At 38.4% G+C, this 21,136-nt stretch overlaps 1 protein-coding gene across 2 annotated transcripts; it reads right to left on the reverse strand.

Annotated features, from left to right (window-relative positions):
• Window positions 1-356: 356 nt before the first annotated feature.
• On the reverse strand, window positions 357-20,800 carry ZNF507 (zinc finger protein 507). Of its 2 annotated transcripts, XM_027729558.2 has the most exons (7): window positions 20,717-20,800; window positions 15,897-18,025; window positions 14,652-14,757; window positions 10,131-10,245; window positions 7,695-7,799; window positions 4,358-4,492; window positions 357-4,222 (listed from the first exon to the last, which is right to left on the reverse strand). In XM_027729558.2, exons 2-7 carry the CDS (start codon window positions 18,018-18,020, stop codon window positions 3,859-3,861), a joined length of 2,949 nt encoding a protein of 982 aa, XP_027585359.2. In that variant the 5' UTR covers window positions 18,021-18,025; window positions 20,717-20,800; the 3' UTR covers window positions 357-3,858. The 2 variants fall into 2 exon arrangements, with proteins under 2 accessions (XP_027585359.2, XP_027585360.2); XM_027729559.2 differs by lacking the exon at window positions 7,695-7,799.
• Window positions 20,801-21,136: the final 336 nt, after the last annotated feature.

Here is a 21,136-nt window from a genome sequence, read left to right on the forward strand (position 1 = left end):
GAAAAAAGCTGTGCAAGGCTTTCACTCTATTTAAATTAGGGAAAAAACTCCCACTAGCTTCAGTGTGAATTCTGAAATTCCAGTTCTGTCCTTCAGCATTGTCCCATCCTCACTGCATGCAGACTTACAAGTATTTTGACTTTAACAGTCTCATATTTCATCACCACAGTTACTTTGATAAAACTTGTATTAACAGTATTAAAACTGTAATAACTTGACACAAGGGTGGGAAATGGCAGTAAAGTATTTCAAATACTTTTTGATTTAAACAGATCCCCCTCTCTCTAAACACTGGCTCAGTGTTTGAATTTTCCATATTCATATTTCATACAGATCAAATAAAAGTGACTAAAGCGTTTAACAAAAAAAAGTTTATTACCAAAATACAATATTAAAGTCAATACGTGACAAACTCCTGTAAAGCAAAATAAATTATTCTAACATTGTACAGTATTCCAGAAGGTAGTTAAAGTAGTACTACAGACTTTGCTTCATAGTTCCAAACAGTTGTCTATCAGGAACACAATCCTAGAGAGAGCTTAAGGCATGCAGCTTAATGTGCTGGATAACTTTATAAAACAAAACTCATCCTATTTAATAAGATACAGTATCAGAATTAACTGCAGTCTTTACATGTCAGTTTTCTAAATTTTTTTATACTTTGGCTATAAAAGCAGTGCCATAGTGTTACAATACCTTTTCTTAAAAAAATACATGTACCCATGTCCATGAATATCAAATGCAAATGTAAATTTCTATTAAATATATCTTAACAAATGTTACTTTGAGCACCAACTGTACATTTCTTCAAATGATTAAATAAGTGCTTATGAAAGAGGAAAATGCAATAACTCTGACTGAATCCCACTCTATTTTTCCAAGCATAAATCAGGAAGATGAAATATGCAAATATTTTTCAGTACAGCCCAGTCTGAATGAAGTTTGCTCTTTAGTGGAAGTATAGGCATTTAAAACAAAGCTGCAAGTTACAGTTCATATCACAGAATAAAATCTAATTTAAACAAACAGCACGTGAGTAGCTGATCACCTGATAGTGCTGTGACCAAAGATCCAAGAATATTTTAAAAGCTTAAAAAAAGGGGAAAACCCCAGTGTTTGTGACTTTGAAATGCACTTAAACCCCCTTCCAAAACATGCAGCCAAGCCAACCACGGGCTTTTGAAAGCAGATAACCTGAGGAACAATTTGCTTTCAGAAAAACTAAGTCTATGATTACATGCAGAACTCCTGACAGAGTCCATGGGAATTGAGTGGGTAACTAAAGGCAAGCAGCATGGAGACAGATAAAAAAATAAACCTCTGTATGTGGGAAAGAATTCTTTGTTGGTGTTTGTTAGGACTGATAACGGTTTTTAGTGGCAAGTAGCTTTCTACTATTTTATAGGAACATGTGGTCAAAAAGAAAAAAGCAACAAGATGGCAAAGAACTGAGAATAGACATGTCCTGCTCAGTAATCCCATGACACTGATTCCTGGTGCACTGCACACAGTGCTGCAAGTGTGCCTTCCACAGACACCAAAGCTGTTCATTTTGATTCAAGGTTAATCACTTTTTAAGTCTTGGTTCACTGTCATCTCCTTCTTAGCTTATGAATGCAAGTTTTTCACTTTTATCTTTCACTAGCTGAGCAACTTTAAAATAATTATCCCTTTACACAAAAACAACAATGTGGTAAATATTGTATCTGTCAATACTGATCGGTAGTTTAGCAATGGATCTCGCTGTCCTTTAGTTTTTCCAACAAATGGGATCTCTGAATGAGAAAGTTGAGATGTATTCCAGATAATGTAGGATTTTCACATGAGTTCTATACTGAAGGTAAAATATTGATGTGAGACAGTATGAATATCCCACTAAAAGTTTACTATCTCTAATTGAATTTGAGATAGTGTAAATAAATCGTGCTTTTTCAAATGTAAAACCCATCTGTAGGAATACAAAAAATAACTTTTAACTAAAAATACTGTGTACTTCACATATGTATTTAAAATGTCTCAAATATCTGAACACAAAAATGCTTTGACCTTATATCCTGACCAATTTTTAAAGTAAAATGTGTACTTTCGCCTTTCTAATTTATAAACAAAATAATAGCTATTTAACCTTAAGAATAGGTCAAATTGAGGAAATCTCATGAAAACAAATACCATTAAATGTACTTGAGGTCTTAGTGCTTTTACCCTGGCCTTTACATCTTGTGCTGCTTCATGAGGCTGTACAAAGACCTTTTGTTTTCTTTTCCTGGTCGCCACTTCAGTCAGTGATAACACAACAGACAGACACTACACGTGCCACCCTCTCAGATTTACAGCTGGAGCTGATTTCTGAGAGCAGAAATGTATAAATAAAGGAACCAGAAACCACTGATTTGCTAAGAGTAAGTAACTTTTTGAGTCATGAGCTACTAAAAATCAGGCAACTGCACCCCCATGTCGGGAACTAGGCGTGTTGCTGTGCATCTGCCACTCATTAAAGGCAGGAATACCTGCCTGATTTAGAAAGTTTAAATCTGGCTGCTAAAGGGCTTCTTTGGAAGTGCTACTACTTCACTTGATTGATATATGTATTTCAAACGAGTGAAGTAGCCAACCTTATAAATAACCTCAGCAAAGTTGCCAGGTAACTAACCAGTGTAATAATATCCCAAACTGATACACAGATGAATGTCTTGGACTGCAAACTGCTGTAACTATAAAAACAACAAACCAAAAAACCCCCCACGCTGTAATTTTAGAAGCTAAAGGTTTTAAGAGGGAGAGATTTCGATGTGTTTCTTAGAAAACAAAGTAATCTCTAATTCCCTTTATGAATCCATACTAGATGCAGTAGTAAAATTTATTCTATAAGTGACTGGATGCAGTTTTGGCTTAAGACATTGTTTGCCTTTTTTTTTTTTTAAATAAGATTTTCTACAGGAAGGTTATCTTTCAGCTCATTATTTCTACATTTACAACTCTGACAGACACAGGGGAAACTTAGCCACTCAGTGGGATTTCAAAGATTGCCAAAGCATGTAGGCATTTCTCAAAATCCCAATTTGTGCTCACCTACATCTTTTGGAATCTACATCACTTAGTGGCAATTATTATTCATATCTTGTTCTCATTACAAACATTGCTCATACATACTGCAAAGTAATCACCACAAATGGCAAGTGACATTACAAGGTTGGTTTTTTTAAACAGTTCTGCTGAATGTGTCAAGAAAACCATTACGAAACAACAGGTCATTATTATAAAGGATATTTTACACACTATGAGTTGGAAAAAATATAAGTTTTTTTTAGTGGGGATCCAATCAAATTATTAGCAAAATGCTTCTAGGCCCTTCAACTTCTGCTGCTCTACCTTCCAGAATCCAGTGAGGTTTATGAGATCATATTGTAAAATTTTTATCTGGTCTGTTGCCAGTTTCAAAAAAAGACAGTTAAAAAGTCCTTTGCTGAATTACTTGGAAAACAACAAAGAGGGAGGAAGAGAAAAGCTTTTCAACTGATACAAAGCTTTCACACCTTTGGGTTTTAATGTACTGTACTAATGCATTATTACTGATGAGTAACTGACAAGAAAAGAAGAAAAACCAACAATCCTACATTCTTGGCACCATATAAAGAAATAACAGGTTCAAATGGATCATTCTATTCATCACTCATTATATTTATCTCTTAAATGATTCATCAGTCCCTGGTTAAAATATTGTACTCCTACTGAAACAAGGACTCAGGATGGGAAATCAAGTTTTGCTAGCAATTCTTCTCTTTAGCAAGTTTCTCAGGCAAAAATTAGCAAAGCAAGAAAATATTCACTCTAGGAAATCCTCTTAACTTACTGCTTCACCTAGTTTGTATTTTGAGTCGTGGTGTGGTCCTTATTTAGGATGATGTTTATGATTTCACCCTCATGTTCTTTCATATGATCCAGCAGGTTTTCTTTGTTAGTAGACTCAAAACCACAAATGCAGCAGCAGAAGAGAAGAACACAGTATTCTGTGCCAAGATGGGGTAGAGTGGAGTTCTTTTCTAAACTGCATGAGGTATTCATCAAGTTAGGTTTTTCATTCTCATCAGAACCTGAAATTTCATTTGTAGTCTGGTTGATAGACTCTGTAAAAGACACCAAGTTGTCTGAACTTCCTAGTATAGGTACTGTACTTTCATCTGTGCCTTCTAATAAGGTTTTGTCAGTGAGCTGTCCTTGAAACCTGGAATAATAGCAAAAAAACAAAACAGATATCAAAATGTACAGTTGTTGCTTTTTAATAGGAAGTTTATTTTGGATCAGGGTTGGGTCTTAGGAAAATTCTAGATGATAGGGCTTGACAGCAAATCAGACATACCTACTGCTTTGTGATATGGCATCATTAATGGCCTTGTTCACTTGTTCATAGTTATAATTTTGGTCACTTGCATGTTTCCACATGTGGGACTTCAGGGATGGAGGATGGCTACATACATATCCACAGAGAGAACATCTAGGGGAAAATGGAGAAGGAAAAAGAGAAACATTTAGAAGTTAAATTTTATTAGGTTAGTAATGGATTAGTTCTTTCAAAAGGATGAGCAGAGAGATCCACGTGAATCTTCTTCCTGGTCCCCATTTTCAGTTTCAGAACTAGGCCACATTAGTTTGTAAAGTTCCATCCTGAAATATAAGACTAGTTTTAGGGTCTGAGAATGTTTAAGTCTGATTTTTCTGATTTCTTAAACAACTGAATTAAAATCTTATCTGTTTGGCCAGTTAAAACTGCTTAAACACTGCAAAAATGCAGTATTTCTGATGACTGCAGAAAGAGGGCGTGCGTTGGTGTGTGGGATCTGGCAGGCAGGTAGTGAGCTCTCTTTGCCATTGCTCTGAACCAAGCAGGAGCTGTGTAATCAGCACTGATAATGTCAGTTGAAGTAATAAAGTCTTTGCTGCTGTAGCATGTATTAGTTTATTTAAGGATCACAGAGCTGTTGAAATTGGAAGAGACTTCTTGAGATCACCTAGTCCAGTGCACCTGCCTCGAGCAGGATCAGCTACAGCAGGTTACTGAGGACAGTGTCCAGTCAGATTCTGAATATATTCACAGCTCACGAGTCAGACAGGTGACCATTTTCTCTGTAGAGTTTTCTATCAGCTTGGGTACCTCCAGATTATTCTCTATTTCCCTGCAAAACACTGTCTTATACAGTAAAGAACAAACCCTTGAAGAATAAATCCTATTTACAGGGAGATGTAGTGTATATGGCTGCAAATAACCCAAAACTGATCAAATCTCATATTAATTTTTTCATATATGAACACAGAACAGAAAATTTTTTTTAAATGTTTCTTAAAATGATAAATAAGTCACCTCAGCATAAAGGAGATGAGTGCATGACATCACTCCACAGCAGAACCTCACACATAGTCAAGATGATGTAGCTGCTTGCCTTTTGGACAGAGAGGCTCCTTTGCTCAGCTCCCTGCTACTTTGGAAGTTTTTAGTTTCCCAAATCACATGGAAAAGGCCAGAAGCAATCAAAGGTGACCCTGTGCTAATAAATTATAGCTAGGAAAGGATTTCATTCCTCAATGAGAGTAAGGTGTTTTCTGCTCAAGCAATGTGATCCCAGTAGGTACACTATGATGAGTCTGTTAAAATTACTACCATACTAGTCAGATTTTGTAAACTTTTAAGACCTTTTCAGAAGTATAACCTGGAAACATAAGAAGGCCTACACAAAAACACGTTATACACTACAATTCAGTAAGGTTTTATGACTTCTCTTAATGACAGTAGAATATACTCCCTAAATGCCCTGCAAATAATCATATATATTGGAAACTATTTCTGCTCAGCAGAAGATTGCAGAGAACAGCAAAAATCTCCCAAGTTGGGTGAAGGCACGGTACATTACCTTGCTTATGTAGCAAGATAATTCTGTCCTGCTGGGGAACAACAGGCATGTCCTTCTAGCTCACTTTTCTCTATTACTTGATTTGGAATGTAATATCCTATTTTTCTCTTTTCCTTCTAATTTGAAGCCTTACAAAGAAAATGGATGCTTTCAAAGATAGGCCAGTTCATTCTCAGATTGAGAATCTTAGTGTCTCTAATGAGGCTGTTAAAAAATAAATCATTAAAAATAAGATAAAAGGCAGACCTTATAGTTACTTTACAGATAAAATTAGGCCAAAATATTTTTTTTTTTTTTTTTTTTGCAAAACACAAAGTTCAACAAATAATCTTAATTCCATTCTGTGTGCACATGTATCCACTAGTCTTATTATACATATGATTTTTCTGTGCCACTAACACAGCTTGGTCAGTGGGTTGGTAACACAGTGAAGGAAGCTGCAGTCCAGTGTTTGTTTTTATCTCCTTCTAATTACTCTCTTATTTTTTGAAGTACATTAACTTAATTAATTTACTCATTAATTTACACTTAATAACTTACTAATAAGATTTACTTTGCTGAGAATACTGTGAGAATATTGCCAAATACTGTTGACTACTTTAGTGTAAAGTTCAAATGAGACACAAAAACTCCAACAATTTTAGCATGATGCACTACAGTTAATGATCATATACTTAAAAAATATAGTTACAGTATATGTGACACATTCTCAGAGAGACAAAATTATTTACCTTTGAGTTCAGTAGTAGAAGCCTTTCAGTTCCATAGCATGATCTGCCCTACAGGTTGACTTATGGTGAATTATTAAACTTTACTATTCAAGTGTATCCTAAATTGATCTACCAAGGAAACAATTATCTTTCAGCTTTTGATAGACTTGGGGATGCATGGACCAAAGTGTAATCTCTGGTTACAGTAAGAGCACTCAGCAATACTGTGTGAAGTATGACAGCAGAACAAATAGAACTTAATACTTCTTGGAACATTTTAGGGGAAAAGGCAGTGGAAGGACTTTTAAGTTGTAGAAGAAGCTTTTCTTGAGAAGAAACCTTGATGTGAATGTGCTTTATTTGCATTCTCCCTATTGCCTTTAAAATCTTCCACTAAGAAGTGTTCAGAATATTCCTGAGTTTCTTTCCTTTCCCAGCTTTTTTGTTGCAAATTAGTAGTAGACAATTACACATATTTGTGCCAACTTTCTCATATATATATATATATATAAACCACACATACCTATGGACAAACTGTAAAGGACACTCATCACTTAAACATAATGACTATTCATACTAATTCTTAACTAGGTAATGCCAACCTGGATTCTAACTAACATTTATATGCAAAGGCTGTGCTTAGACTAGGATATTAAACAAAGCCAGAGAACATTCCTGGATACTGGAATTTACCCATCTATAATGTTAAATATTAGAAGTGCCATGACATGGTTTTGGCACATGCATCCTCCCAAACAATTCCAGGCATGCTTTGGTAATTAACACAGTCCAGAAACTACTTGCAATAGGCAGTTTATATGCAACCACCACATTCTGGGAAGAAGAAGCTGAATGCTGTAGCAGAGGGAAGCCGTGGACATGTTTAATCAGCCAGCATAAACACTGCCTGGGAATGCCATGGCAAATCTCTCCCTCAAAAAAAAAGCCAACCCCAAACAACTTTCTGGAACAAAGAACGAGTCTAGGAGGGAGGATAATAGAATCTGAACACTGCTTTGTTTCTTAACATAACAAAATGAGTACTATGACAGCTTTTTGCCAAATGAGAGCCGTTACATACTTGTACTGTTCCATTAGCTGCACTGCCTGATGCTCCTGGGGGTGCCGCCTCATATGGCATTTCAAGCTATTCATATTTGTGGTGGCGAAGTCACAGACTCGACACCTGAAGAGACAACAAGAAGTGAACTAATCTGACAATTAACTGCTAACACTGTTCTGAAAACAAGAGAAAGCAAAGGTACCTAGAAAGATTACAGTTCAAGGCTAACAGTATTTGCAGAAGTCAAAGTGATGATGCTGACCTGTAATTGTTGGGCAGTGAGAATCTTTTGCAGCCCAAAAATGCCTCCACCTTTCAGCAGGAATCCCTGGGCATGGGGACTATGTTCCTTCCTTACACCTATCTTGTGTACCCCTCCTGATGTGGGCAAGGACCACTAAGTGTAAGGGGGATGAGGATGCAGTGATGGGATGCAGCCCTGATCCAAGTTACCTGGCTGTGTTGATCAAAGGCACAATGTGACCCTAAGAGCTATAGGGGACAGACTGGATTTAGACATGAGCCTTGTTCCTCCAGAATATGTGTTCTACTTAATGCAACAGCAATGTTTCTCATGCCATTTTAAAAGTCAAACTATATATTTAGTAATGAAATGTCTAAGTTTCAGGGCATTATAGCTGAAATAGAAATCAGTGACATGATCAACACGTTTAGCTTCAAGTGCCCTCAGACAAGTGTGTCTCATCACGCTGTCCAAATTATGTTGGGGGTTTTTTTCTTACTTCTGATGCACTATCTTTGTATAAAAACAATACATAAACCACTCTGAATTTAGATTTAGATCCACGGATTTGGATCTCAAAGTATTGCACAAATTCTATGCTATTCATGAATATCAATATAGTACCACAAAACCTTCCTGTATAGAACATATTTAAGTGGAAACTATCAGCTAAAACTCCTATATATTTGTTAGGACTATAGTTGTTGGTTTTTTTTAATGGTAAAATGGCTAACATTTATAAAGTCTAGTCTATAGTGTGGAACAGTTTAAGACTGCAGGATACTTTGCATGAAAATACTCGCTTTATTTTTGGAAGGATTTAATTGTGCAGTATTGGAATCCAGAAGGTATTAAATCTACAAAAACACATCATTTGAGGCTGTACAGCTTAATTTCCAGCAATTTTTGTCAAATTATAAAGTATGTTTAGAGCTCTAAAAATGGCATCAATAAAGTAGGTTGCTATTTGATACTATGGAGGGCTTGAGAAATACATGTTTCAGAAGGAGAAATACCATAAATCCTGGATCATTACGGATTTTAGGCTGTTGCTTGAATACCCTGCCAGTTCTTTGAATTTGTCTAAGGAGATTATGAAAAAATAGTAAGAAAAGCAAGCCACATCAATAGTTTATATTTAGTATGCAGCAGTTTGTATCACCAATGGAAAATTTCCAAGGGTTCCTAAATCAAACCAGGCCAACTAACACCAATTCGAAAACTACCACGTACAAGACACTCTGCAGTATCTGCTGTTCCAACCTCACAAGTCATAAATAATGGCAAGAGGGAAGATACTGAGGAGAAAAACAATCTGTTTGTATTCCACGTTTGCTCTCTGAGCAAACATCTTGCAAATTTTTGCTAGTGTTCTGGGATATCATTATAATGCACAAATCAAAATACAACATGTCTTCTGGGTTTGTTTATCCAAAAGAGAAAGTCCCTGGCTGAGCTCAGCATTTCAAGGTGTTGAGTTTCCAGAACTTGTATTAAAAAGTCAGAAGTATATCAGCTCAAAAAGCCCATTAAGTCTGATCTATTTTCTAGCCACTAGAGAGGGACAGAGATCCACACTGAATGAGCACAGATTGAATTTGCAGGAATTTATGCAGCAACCAATAGAAAAGTGCAGGATTTGGTTTTTTGCTGTGGACCTGAGCTACAGTATTACACATGATTTTAGATATCCAAGTTTCTATATAAATCCATATGATACCCTCGTAGAAAGTTCATAAAATCTGATCCTAAGTGAGTGTGGTAATAGTGTTTGAAACTTGTGAAAAAGATGAGGGGTCTGGCAGCAAGATAAAGGGCAGACTTTGCCACACTCTGTAGTAGCCAGTGTATAAAGCAGTAATATGACAAAGAAGAACATTTTGCAACAAAGCAAATCCAAAATGAACTTAAGCATGCAAGGATTTTGAGAAATGTCTTATTGCTGTTGGCTGAAGTCCAATATTACAATGTAATTATTTCCATTTCCACATGTGAATGCTTCAAACTGAAAACAAGCAATAGACTGCTACAGCAAAAGGTACATTCTGGAAAAATTAGCAAATCTTAATTACATGGTTTGAGTCAACCAGCAAGTGTGGCTCCTTCAAATCTGCAGTAGAATTATGTAATTGCACTTCTTTAGCAATGTCTTCAAAATTGCATGAGCAATTCAGTAACCTTCAGAGGCTGGCAATAATTGAGACACTTACCTGTATGGCTTATCAGAGTTATGAATTCGTCTGTGATTTCGTACACCAACGTAGGTTGTGCTTGTGTAGTCACATACATCACACCTGTACAGTTTCTGAACTGAAGACTTATTTCCTGTATGAAACAAAATCCGTTATTTTAGAGAGTTGCATCCAGCATTGTAAGGAGTTCTCAGATGAGAATTTCATCACAATTGAGTTACGAAACATGAATTAACATTTTAGAGTAATAGTTTTGAATATTTAATGCTTTTAAAGTATTAAACAGGCAACAGACATAGAAATAATAAAGGTATGGTTTATTATACCATGCTGTTCTGCATTAGCCCTGCCATTTACTGGAATTATTAAAATTTTAGGAAAACACATTCTTTATGTGGACACTTCCCTTCTTCCTGCAGTTGGGTAAAATCCTGTCCTACAGCAAAAGGTGATGAAATGTGGGAACTGCTGAACCCAGCAGTTTCACTGCTTTGCAGAATGCATCAAATCAAAGGAAAAGATGGGGATTGAGAAAGGAAGAGTTTCAAACTGGCAGACACGGAAAACCAAAGCAAAAGGCCTCCCAAACCCTCTAAATCCTCTTCATCATCCATATATACTCACACTCTCTGAAGGATATGAGATGATAAAAAAAATAGATACTGACCAGATGTCTTAATAAATAATTTGGAACTTCTCCAAATTACTAAAAAGCAATTGTAAAAAAAAATCATTTTTTCTTTCCAGAATGAAAAAGACTCTTGAAAAATTAATGGTTGCAGAGACAGAGGCTAATGACTCCTTAAACACAGGAAAATGTGTGCCCACAAGTGCACAGTTGGAATATTTTTTGAGATGTGTGTAGACTTAAACAGCCCTGTTCCTGCTCCCTCACTGAGTAATGGAACTGGTTTGGGTTAAGGTATTAACATTTGGGAAGAGGGATGGTATTTTTACGCAGGTAATTTTCCCATTCCCATGCAGCACTTCATGCTTTTTTTTTTTTAGACTGAATCTTTTCATTATCAAAACAGCAACTGAGAATCTTTACAGTAAAACTCTAATTTTAAGGAGACATTTCTTTTTCCCCACAGGTAGGCATTGAATTATGTAAAAAAAAAGTCTTAGAAATATTGTCCTGAGGGATATAGTCACACAGCTAACTGAAGTAGAAAGGAAAAATTACCACTAATAAAACTTGCACCCCAAAATTCAGCACTTTTGGTTCAAGATGCAAAGTAATCAGGTAGGGCTAATAACCCCAGAGGGTTATTATGAAGAATATACAGTATATCATGTAAAATAAAAGAGCAATCTGAATACAAAGACAGTCTGAAATAAAATTTGAATAATTCTGTGTGTACCAAGATAACAGAAAATATATTTCCTATTTTTCACTTTAAAACATGACACAGTGCTCACTCTTCTGGCATTCTTATAAAAAATAATATGGAAATAATATATAACAGGCACTCTTTGAAAGTCAACCTTAGGGCAGAATGTATTGGAATTTTTCCTACAATATGCTCATCTAGTAAAATTTATTAGTTTTGGTTTTCCTTTAATGTAAATTATCAAAATAATCTTAATTATATGCTTGGAACTTATATTTCTACAATTAATTTTTTATGAAAGCACATTTATGTAGAAGATCTCAAATGAATCGAGGACATCCACTGGGCTGCAGATCCATGGGAGAGCAGGGACTGTGTGAAGCTATTCCATGCTCCACTTGAATGGGTTTTCCATCTTAAATTCTGCAGTTTTAGAATAAACTGCTTCCAAATGCATTTTCTGTTATGAATTTGGTATGTTATTGGGCAGGCAGCTTAAAACAAACAGTGTCTAATGAGATTTTTAAAGCATTATGCAAACATATTAGCTATGGCATAGTTCTGTGTGGCTCACACCCAGTAGCACACACTTAGGAGCAATTATTTATACCAATCACTACTTTGTATTTATTCCTTCAACAAGATGCACATAAATTATAATACATCAAATAATCCCTTGCTGTTACAAAATAGCAGTCATGTCCCTCATCCCCTTCACTGGCTTATTTCTTGTGGGTTTGGGGCCTCTTTTGCTTTCTGGATAGAGAATATCAGGTCTCTTAAAAGTGAACATGGAAATGACAGATCTTTTTTGTAGCAGCAGTAACAGGTGCTCCTGTAATGCTGCTTATTACCCTATTCCTTCATTATTAGACATTTACAATCTGATCATATGCAGTGTCATAATGCTCCCCTTTAATTTATTGTACAACCATGATGAATAAAGAGACTTTTAGGACTAACTATTTCATAGACAAGAAATGAAACTGTTCCAGCTCAGGCATCTTTCACATAAACAGATGCTATGCCATAAACTTCTTTGTTTTGTGTCGCTTTATAGGGATGACATCTGTTTGACAAGAGATTGCTGTACTGCAGTGGTGTTGCAATTTGATTATAAATTGGTTCTGAAATAATTTAAGCATTCCACAGTATGAGTTAATAAAAGTTCAAAAGGAGAACAGTTTTCATTCAAGCCACATTACTTAATTTCATGTAGGGTAAACAATCAATTAAAGTGCATGGTTGTAACACTTGGATAAGATAATAATGAGTAAAAAATATTTTAAAAAAATCTCTGAAGTAATTACATTAAAAGCAGGCAGATTTCTCGAACAGGGGCTCCCCTGGCATGGAAGTTTAGTTACAAGATCAGGATATAAACGGTAAAACAACTTCATTAAAACATACTAATTTCAAAAGCAGATAGTCCTCTTGATTTTCAGTCACATTAACAGGACTTCATCTACAAAGGTACAGTATTTCCCAAAATCTGACATGTTTCAGGCATTGCAAGATAGTTATATTCCTATATCATGACATCTTTAAGAATACTGGTTTACAGCAAAAAAAAACATTGTCAGAAGTAATAGTCCAAGCTGTAACCAGCTAAACTAACAATGTTTTATTTCCTATCACTTCCATTAAAATATTTATGCTATTGCTTCTGAAATAAAACCCCCAGTACTTAATGGGAAATGTTCCCACTACCAGCAGACTCTCCCCAGCCATCTTCCTGTTTTCTCCTGACTTCAGATGGCTCTCTCAGGCTTAGGTGTACTAAGCACTGCAGATCAACCTCCTGAATTTAAATGCCTTCTGCATTGATGAGAGCAAATAGGAGCTGGGAAGGGTCATTCTACCTGAGGCTAATAAGGTAATTAGCTTTTAAATTTATACTGAAAGCCAGAAACAGAGTGTGAGCTAAGAGAACAGAAGGCAAAAGTTATGGATCTCAGTCTATTCTGACATGGACCATGTTGCTTTGGAAAAGCATTGCTGGTTCAAGCCATCCCCCCTGGCTCATGCTGGTTAGTCCCTTTTCTCACAAGGAGTTGCATTAATTTCAATAACTTTTGCACTCACTGACCAGCTGTAGAGGAGAGAGTGGAACCCAGAAATTTCTACTGCAACCTAAGTACTATTAGAGTGCACATTTTGCTGTCTAAACAAACAAGAGAGCACAGTTAGGACAGGAAAGAGCTATGTGCACAAAATGGAAACACTTCAGCTCACAGTTGTTCAGAGACTATATAATTACTAGTATTTTTTCACAGTCCTCTAAAATTTCAAAGTGTTAATAATTACAGTGTTGCCTTCAAAATAAAAATGCTGTAAATATTTTCAGTAAGGGTAACTCACCAGAGAAGAGGATGCATTTACATTGCAGTGATAAATACTGGGTCTCCAGGATACTCACAGGATTTTAAGGCCACGTTTTCTCCTACAGAATTTGGTTATTTTTTCCCCTGATAACCTTAACACATCAAGGGTTTGAGGTTTTTTTGTTGCTGTTGTTGTTTGTAAAACAAACACTATTACATTATAAGCAGATACACAGTTAAACAAACATCTGAGCAACCTGGTTAGTGAAGGTGTCCCTGCCCATGGCAGGGGTTGGAATAAGATGAGCTTTAAAGTCCCTTCCAACCCTTAATATTCTGTGATTCTATGAAAATCCATACCTACTGTTACCTTGGCAACTATTACAGATACAGGTTGCATATTTAGAATGCCTTACATTTGCCTCTCTAGGGCTAAAAGAAATTACTCATTTTGGACATTACCATAATTAAACAGAAATTTCTAAACACAGAAGGGATGGAATTGTATGTATATGCTGACAGCAAACTACATTACCATGGTGACTTTAAAAAAAAAAGGCTTTCTTTTGTTTACTGTAGGTGATTTGAAAAATACTGTAGCTGCCGAAGGAAGGAAAAAATTCAGAGTAATACTCTGTATCATTTGTGTTTCACAAGAAATACAAGGGTCAATTACAGGGGCTAAAACCATCTTACCTAACAATTAATGCTACCTCAAGACTGACTATGGTAAATTTTTTACACTGAAAAAAACACACAGTGAAGGTTATGATCAGGCATGAAAACATTTCAGTGTGAAGGAGACGTTGAAACAAATACAGCAAACAGAAGTAATGTTATGAATGACTTTTTGTAATTTCAGGTGTAAATATACACAGTACCTTCTCTGTCATCAACTTCATTGGAAACTATGAGCTTGTTAGATGTAGCTGTTGAAAAGATTTCTGGAAGACTGTGTTGTTCTCTTTCGTGATTTCGCAGTTGGCTCTGAAAAAAAGGGTTTCCCATGTTTAAATATACACTACAAACATACAGTGATCACTTGAAATGCTGCAATCATCTGTGACATTGTTACTCAAGTTTTAATGACAACTGTTATAAAATGTTAACATATATACAGATTATCCCTTAGGTAATTTTACTAGAAATAAAACAAATATCATGGATTAGTAACATAAAGGATTGATGACAATGACCGAGAGCATTCTATGATTTGTGTTCATTTAGAAAACAGATTTCCTTCTTCCCTCATTCCCACAGACAACTGGCCAGTGTTCTTCCTCCAAAATTATTATACTCCCAAAGCAGTATTAGATTAGAGGTTAGAGCTTATGTAAAAATTAACTCAATTTTTGTATTGCCTTGTGACTTAATACGTTGGTCCTGTTTCTGCTTGCCTGGGGAAGGGAGGGAAGAGAGAGCCTTTTGCTACCCTACCTGTATATTTTTTCAAACTAAGTGTAAATGACAGTAAATATGGGATAGGATTGCCTACAGGAGTTTCAGCTGTAGAGCTCGATACTGATGCAATCTATTCCATATTCCTGAGTCCTGAGCTGAGTACACAGGGACACACTCACCAGCACTAATGCTTGAAATAGCAATTAGGAAAATGGCAGAAGTATATTATTCTGCTCTGGTATGTAATCTTTCAAACCTAAGTTCTACAGAACATCCAGACCAACACAACAACAGAGAAACAAAGAAAATGGTTTCTGCTTCAGTGTGTCTTGTGGTACTCTCAAATGCCATGATTACATTTGCACACTCACAACTGGCAGACATGTTTGAGCATTCTTTTGAAGTTTCAACTATAAAGTTGTCTGATAGTTTCATTTCCTCCTGTAGTTGTTACATGTGGGCAGAGAAACAACATGATGTTATTATGTCCATAAGATGATTCTCAGGAAAATAACTTAAGTGAGGAAGCAAATTTATTTCAGTGGGTAACCCAGAATAATTACAGCTGAATTGTATATTGCTGGCAGTATCCAGCAACTAATTGTAATTACAACGAAGCCAGGATGTCAGACTGAATTAAGTTAGAGAGAGGGATCACCGATTATTAAAAAAGTAGCAAATTAGGTTATTTAGCTATTACAGGCAGGCACAGGAAAGAACTTTACCTTGTAATGGAAGGATTCCTCACACTGCTTGCACTGGTACATCCTGGTTTTGCAGTGGTTGATCATGTGGCTCTCCAGGTCCTTGCTGTTGTCAGCGATGTGCTCGCAGATGGGGCACTGGTAGGGCTGGCGCTGGCGGTGCACCCGCAGGTGCTGTTTGATGTAGCCCTTGTTGCCGCTGCTGTAGTGGCACAGGCGGCAGCGGTAGGGCCGCTCCACGTTGGGGATGTATTCCACCAGGTTGCTGCCAGGGACATTCGCGTCACTGGCGTTTTGGCATTGTGCGTTGTCTTGGAGTTCTTTCAGAATGTCGTCATCAGAAGCGTTCTGGTCTGTCCTCTCCTTCAGTTTTTCGATGACGGTCAGCAGTGACATGCTGATGCCCATTTTAATTGGGGCTTCTGATAACTCTGGCCTGTCTTTCTTTATCTCCACTATTGCACATTCACTTTGGTTTAAGCCACTAAACTCCTCTGAAGGATCCTTAAGTGAGGATACCACTTTAGAATGAGCCACGCATGGGCCATCAGCTCCTCCCTGTCCTGCACCTGCATCCACAGCATCTTCCCCAGTCAGAGCCCTGAAGCTGGACCGTGTCAGTTCTGCAGCTCTGATGGGCATTGTAACAAGAGCTTCTGCTGCTAGGGAGTGCAGCCGTAAAGACTCTGAATTTGTCCTCCTTCGTGCAGGAGGCACATTTTCATCAGCTGTTACATTTTTATTAGGGCTTAATTCATTATCTTTCTTCTCAGTATTATTCCATTCTATTATTACTTCTTGAATTTCATCTGAACGATAAACTTCAGGTTCTTCACAGGTAACATGGGACTCCTCAGAGATTAATTTTTTTTCTGTGTCAATGTCAGTGTTCATCAAGAATGGCTTTTGTAAGACACTTTCTTCAGCACCTGGCAAACGCTCTACTATTACATTAACGTGACCCTTTTTGTTTGGACTACAATTGATGATTTTCTGTGCTGATGACAGCAGGCTGTCAGTTATCATATTGTCCGGTTCTGTGTCTGATATAGTCTCCTCTACAACCTCTGTAGTAGGAGAATGCACCACAGACTCAGTTAATATCTCCTCCTCTTTTACATTTGTTCCTATGGGTGACTTACACGACAGTTGCTCAGAATTGCAAATCTGAAGCTGAAGAGAAGGTTCACTGTGGATATCGAGTTCACTGTTTTCCAAAGAAAGGACAACTGTATCCACGTTGTGAGGTGTGTGAGTTACAACTGTCTCTGACAAGCTGGCAGTTTCATTTTCCTCCTCAAAGATGGGGTAGGAGCAGTCGACCTCCCCGGCGTGTTTCCAGGCGTGTGTTTTGAGCATCCTTTGCTGGCCACACGTGTAGCGGCAGATGAGACACCGGTACATGCCATACTGCTCGTACGTGTACCACTTCCTCCTGCCCACCTCGGGCACAGGAGCAGACTGACTTCCATCTTTACATTCCACATTTCCTGTCTGATCAGTCCCTGATTTGACACTTCCTTCCACCGGCCCCTGCAGGAATGAACTGGCGACATTTACGCACTGCTGCGCTTTTGTCTGGATGCTGTTTTTACCACCGTTCTCGTGGTAATTTTGGAAGTGGGATTCAAGCTCTTCTTGGCTCTTGGAAGCAAAATGACATTCTGAGCACATTAATATCACCTCATTTTTCTGCCCGTGTTGTTTTATATGTTCTTGTAGTGTTAAGAGCGAAGGTGATAGAAACTTACAGAGACTACACTGGTAGCACGTCACTTTTTTTTTGCTTTGTGGAAGACATTCAGTCACAAAATAATCTGCTTGTAACTCTTCAGTCTTTTTAGTAGCAATCACTGACAGCTCAATTGCTTTAGCTGGGATTTCACAAAGATCCTCTGCGTCCAAGGACTGCGCAGGAGCATCGGGATGGGAACGTTTCTTCCCTATTAAAAGGCATCTTTGTGACTTCTCACTTTCAACTATTTTGCTCAGTTTCTGGATAACATGGATGAGTGGATCAGTTTTACATTTTCTCTGATCTTCGCTGTTCTGAAGTGTTGGGCCAATGACTGTCTCCGAAATCAGCACAGCTTCCTGCTCCCCAATATTTGGCACCAATACTGCAACAGTGCTTCCTTCTTCCATAATACCTGGGAGAAAGGGTTTGTAAAAAATTAACATTTATACCTGCACAGTAATAAAAAGACAACCTAGTATTATTTAGATTTCCCTCTCTACTAAGTATGGAAGCCTAATGCCATCAACTTAAGGAAAACTTTCAGGATGGCTACAGAAATAGCCAAGGATGCTGAGGACATTTCATGGATACTATTCAATACAGCTGGACAGCATAATTCCAAGAGAGCCTCTAACAGCCTGCCTCCAGGTTGTACAAGGGCAATATAAGTATTTTTAAGTATAAGTTGATGATTAACAGTGATACAGCTATTCTCTTTTTCTTTACAAGATCTGCACATTTGAATGTTAAACACTTAAATACCAAACAATAGTCCCTCACATATTTATGTCTAAAAACCATGGTATGATATGAAAATGTATTCCTAACATACTTTGATACACTGATGTTTCCTAAAGGAAATGACAATTTGCAACAATGTAATTTACAAAAATAAGCAATTTTTTCCCTTCAAATGTTAGGAGAGGAAAACAATTCTGGCATTCACTTGCATTAGTCATTTAACTGTGACTATTTTAAAGACTGTTCAAATGTCAGATCATACTACTCATTATAAATGTCTTTTTCTAGAAAACCTACTAATTGTAGCTTTTTCTACAATTTCTTAATTGTAGGAAAAATAAATTGGTACTGAAGTTGAAAAGAGCAATTCTTTTCTGTTTTGAGGGAAAGCTATAGGCAGTAACTATTTCCACTTACACTTCCTTTAAACATATCAAACCATAAACCACAGGCAATAATGTGGTACTGTTGGAGGTTAAATTAGAAGCCAGTATATTTAAATCTACATGAAAACATATCTTGTGATGTGGGCAGAGCTGTAGGGGGGTGTGAGGGAGCTGGACAGAAAGTCTTACAGTAAAATTTACTCCTGAAAAAATGTCTATAAATAACCTATTCAAGTGCCTCTACACACACGCATATGTATTTTATACATTTTTTAATATACTATATATAAAACTGAGATCATAACGATTATAGATATTTACCAGTCATCCTTGAAAATTTATACCAAATTCTTTCGTGTGGATTTTTTTTTTTTTTTCAAAAAAGATGCAGGGGGCAAACCAGAACTTCCAGAATTGGTCCTACAGACCCATAAAATCCACTCTTTTCTGCTTATGGATTTACTATACAGCAATATAGTGCATAGACCTATGAGAGCAGGTTCTGTGTTGTATGTTTTCCACTACAGAAAAATTCCAGGCAGAACTACTCAAGTTACCTTTATTTGCCATTCAACTTAGAACTCAGGTTATCATCAGAACTATGGATATAAGCAGTGTTAGTTTTTTAGTGTCGTTTGCACCTCATGTTAAAGATTTCAAGTTGAAAACTATCACTTGAAAATCACCCTATTCATTTACACAATAACACTTTGCTGTTTATTTCATACTGGCTGTAACATGTTTAAAAACCATTATGAAGAGTGAAGAAATGTGCTTTTCCCTCTGAAAGCAGATTTAATGAAGTGCTCAAAGGAATAATGTCTACTTGAAATATTTTCACTTTGATGAGTTAAGGAAAATTATAAGGACTTTATACTACTACTTTAAATTACACTTGGTCCTTTTAAAACTTTGTTAAGTGATGCTAAATAGGCAAATACATCCCCTACCTTTTTCATCTGAAAGCAGCATAAAAACTAAGAGGAAATCCTCTAGACAAACCATAAAAGGAATATGCTGCCATATAGTGTTGCTATGTCAAAAATGCAAAGAGAGAGGTGCATTGATTTGGGATGCTCTCAGCTAATCACAGTTATCAGATGCATAACTATGGTATATATGTATATATACCACATATATATATATGTGTTACATCGCTATTTGTTTGGACTGACTTTAATGCTTACGACCACAGACTTTTTTTTTAGAGGGACTATAAGATCTGTACACAAATTATGTGGAATTTAGTGTTTTCAGTACAGATGATTCAATCTCCCAAGGTATAAAACTTCAGCCTGGCAAGTGCCTGTGCCAGCATGTACCCTTGACACGACCTACGCAGGACTTAAAAGAGGGGGTGTGGGGCTGACAAAGGGTCCTGGAGGGGAAGATCCAGACCGGAGGAAAACGCCCGCTCGGGCAGCAGGACCCAGCCAGGGCAAAACGCCTCCGGGTCTGGAAAAGCCAAACCACGCTTTGCACAACCACCTGACCCGGAGAGGCCGCTCCGATCGCATCGCGGCTCCCGAGGGCAGGGAAACTGCACCGGCCGGGTCACCCTCCCGCGGGCCGGCCGGGCCCAACCGCCGCCCTCCCCTCCGGGGAGATCTGTATAAAGCGGCCCCGCGTTACATCGCGCAGGTGCCGCCGCCGCGGCTCCATCGGCGGAGCAGCGGCCGCCGCTACAGCGGGGAGCTGGCCACAGGAGAGGCGAGGCGGTGAGGAGGGAAGGGAAGGGAGGGGAGGGAACGGAGGCGACCCCGGCCCGGGGAGGCTCCGCCGGGAGCCGCTGCAGCCCGCGGCTCCGCACATGGGCAGCGCCGCGTCGTCCCGGGGCCGGCTCGCCCGCCGCCGCGCATCGCGCCCTGCCTGCCACCCGCTCGCCGCCGCCCGCCCGCCGCCACTGCCCGCCGGACCGGGCCAATCCCGCCCGGCTTTGACCGGGATTAATGGGGAAAAATCCCGTTTTTCCTCACCTCCGGCCACCGCTTCAAGATGGCGACGATGGAGACCGGATCACGTGACCCGCGGGCCCGCGTCAGGTGACCGGCGGGTGGGCGCTGCCGCCGCGTCAGCGCCGCCTCCCGTTGCCATGGAGACGGGGGTTGTCACAGCCCCGGTGTGGGTGACAGGGACGCTGTGTGACACGACGCCGGTGTGTGCAACAGCCTTGGTGTGTGAGACACTACCAGAGTGTCACTGCCAGCCACCGGAGTGTCAGAGCCCTGGTGTGTGTGACAGTGCCCGTGTGTGATACACGATGCCCATGTATGTGACACTGTGACACAGAGCCAGTGTGTGACATGCAGTGCCTGTGTGTGACACACAGAGCCAGTGTGTGACACAGTGCTGGTGTATGTGACAGCCCTGGTATGTGTGACACTGCCAGAGTGTGA

Source organism: Pipra filicauda, unplaced genomic scaffold (assembly GCF_003945595.2).
Source record: "Pipra filicauda isolate LSUMZ 115617 unplaced genomic scaffold, ASM394559v2 scaffold501_size416358_pilon, whole genome shotgun sequence".
Classification (NCBI taxonomy): domain Eukaryota; kingdom Metazoa; phylum Chordata; class Aves; order Passeriformes; family Pipridae; genus Pipra; species Pipra filicauda.

Bases quoted from the DNA above. Each gene is read 5' to 3' on its own strand.
- ZNF507 (XM_027729558.2), bottom strand. From the start codon at position 18,020: ATGGAAGAAGGAAGCACTGTTGCAGTATTGGTGCCAAATATTGGGGAG. The intron at 14,758-15,896 runs GTAAAGTTCTTT...CCTTTTTTTCAG, and splicing joins AGGAATCCTTCCATTACAAG to AGCCAACTGCGAAATCACGA. The intron at 4,493-7,694 runs GTATGTAACGGC...ATTTTCCCCTAG, and splicing joins CAGCTAATGGAACAGTACAA to ATGTTCTCTCTGTGGATATG.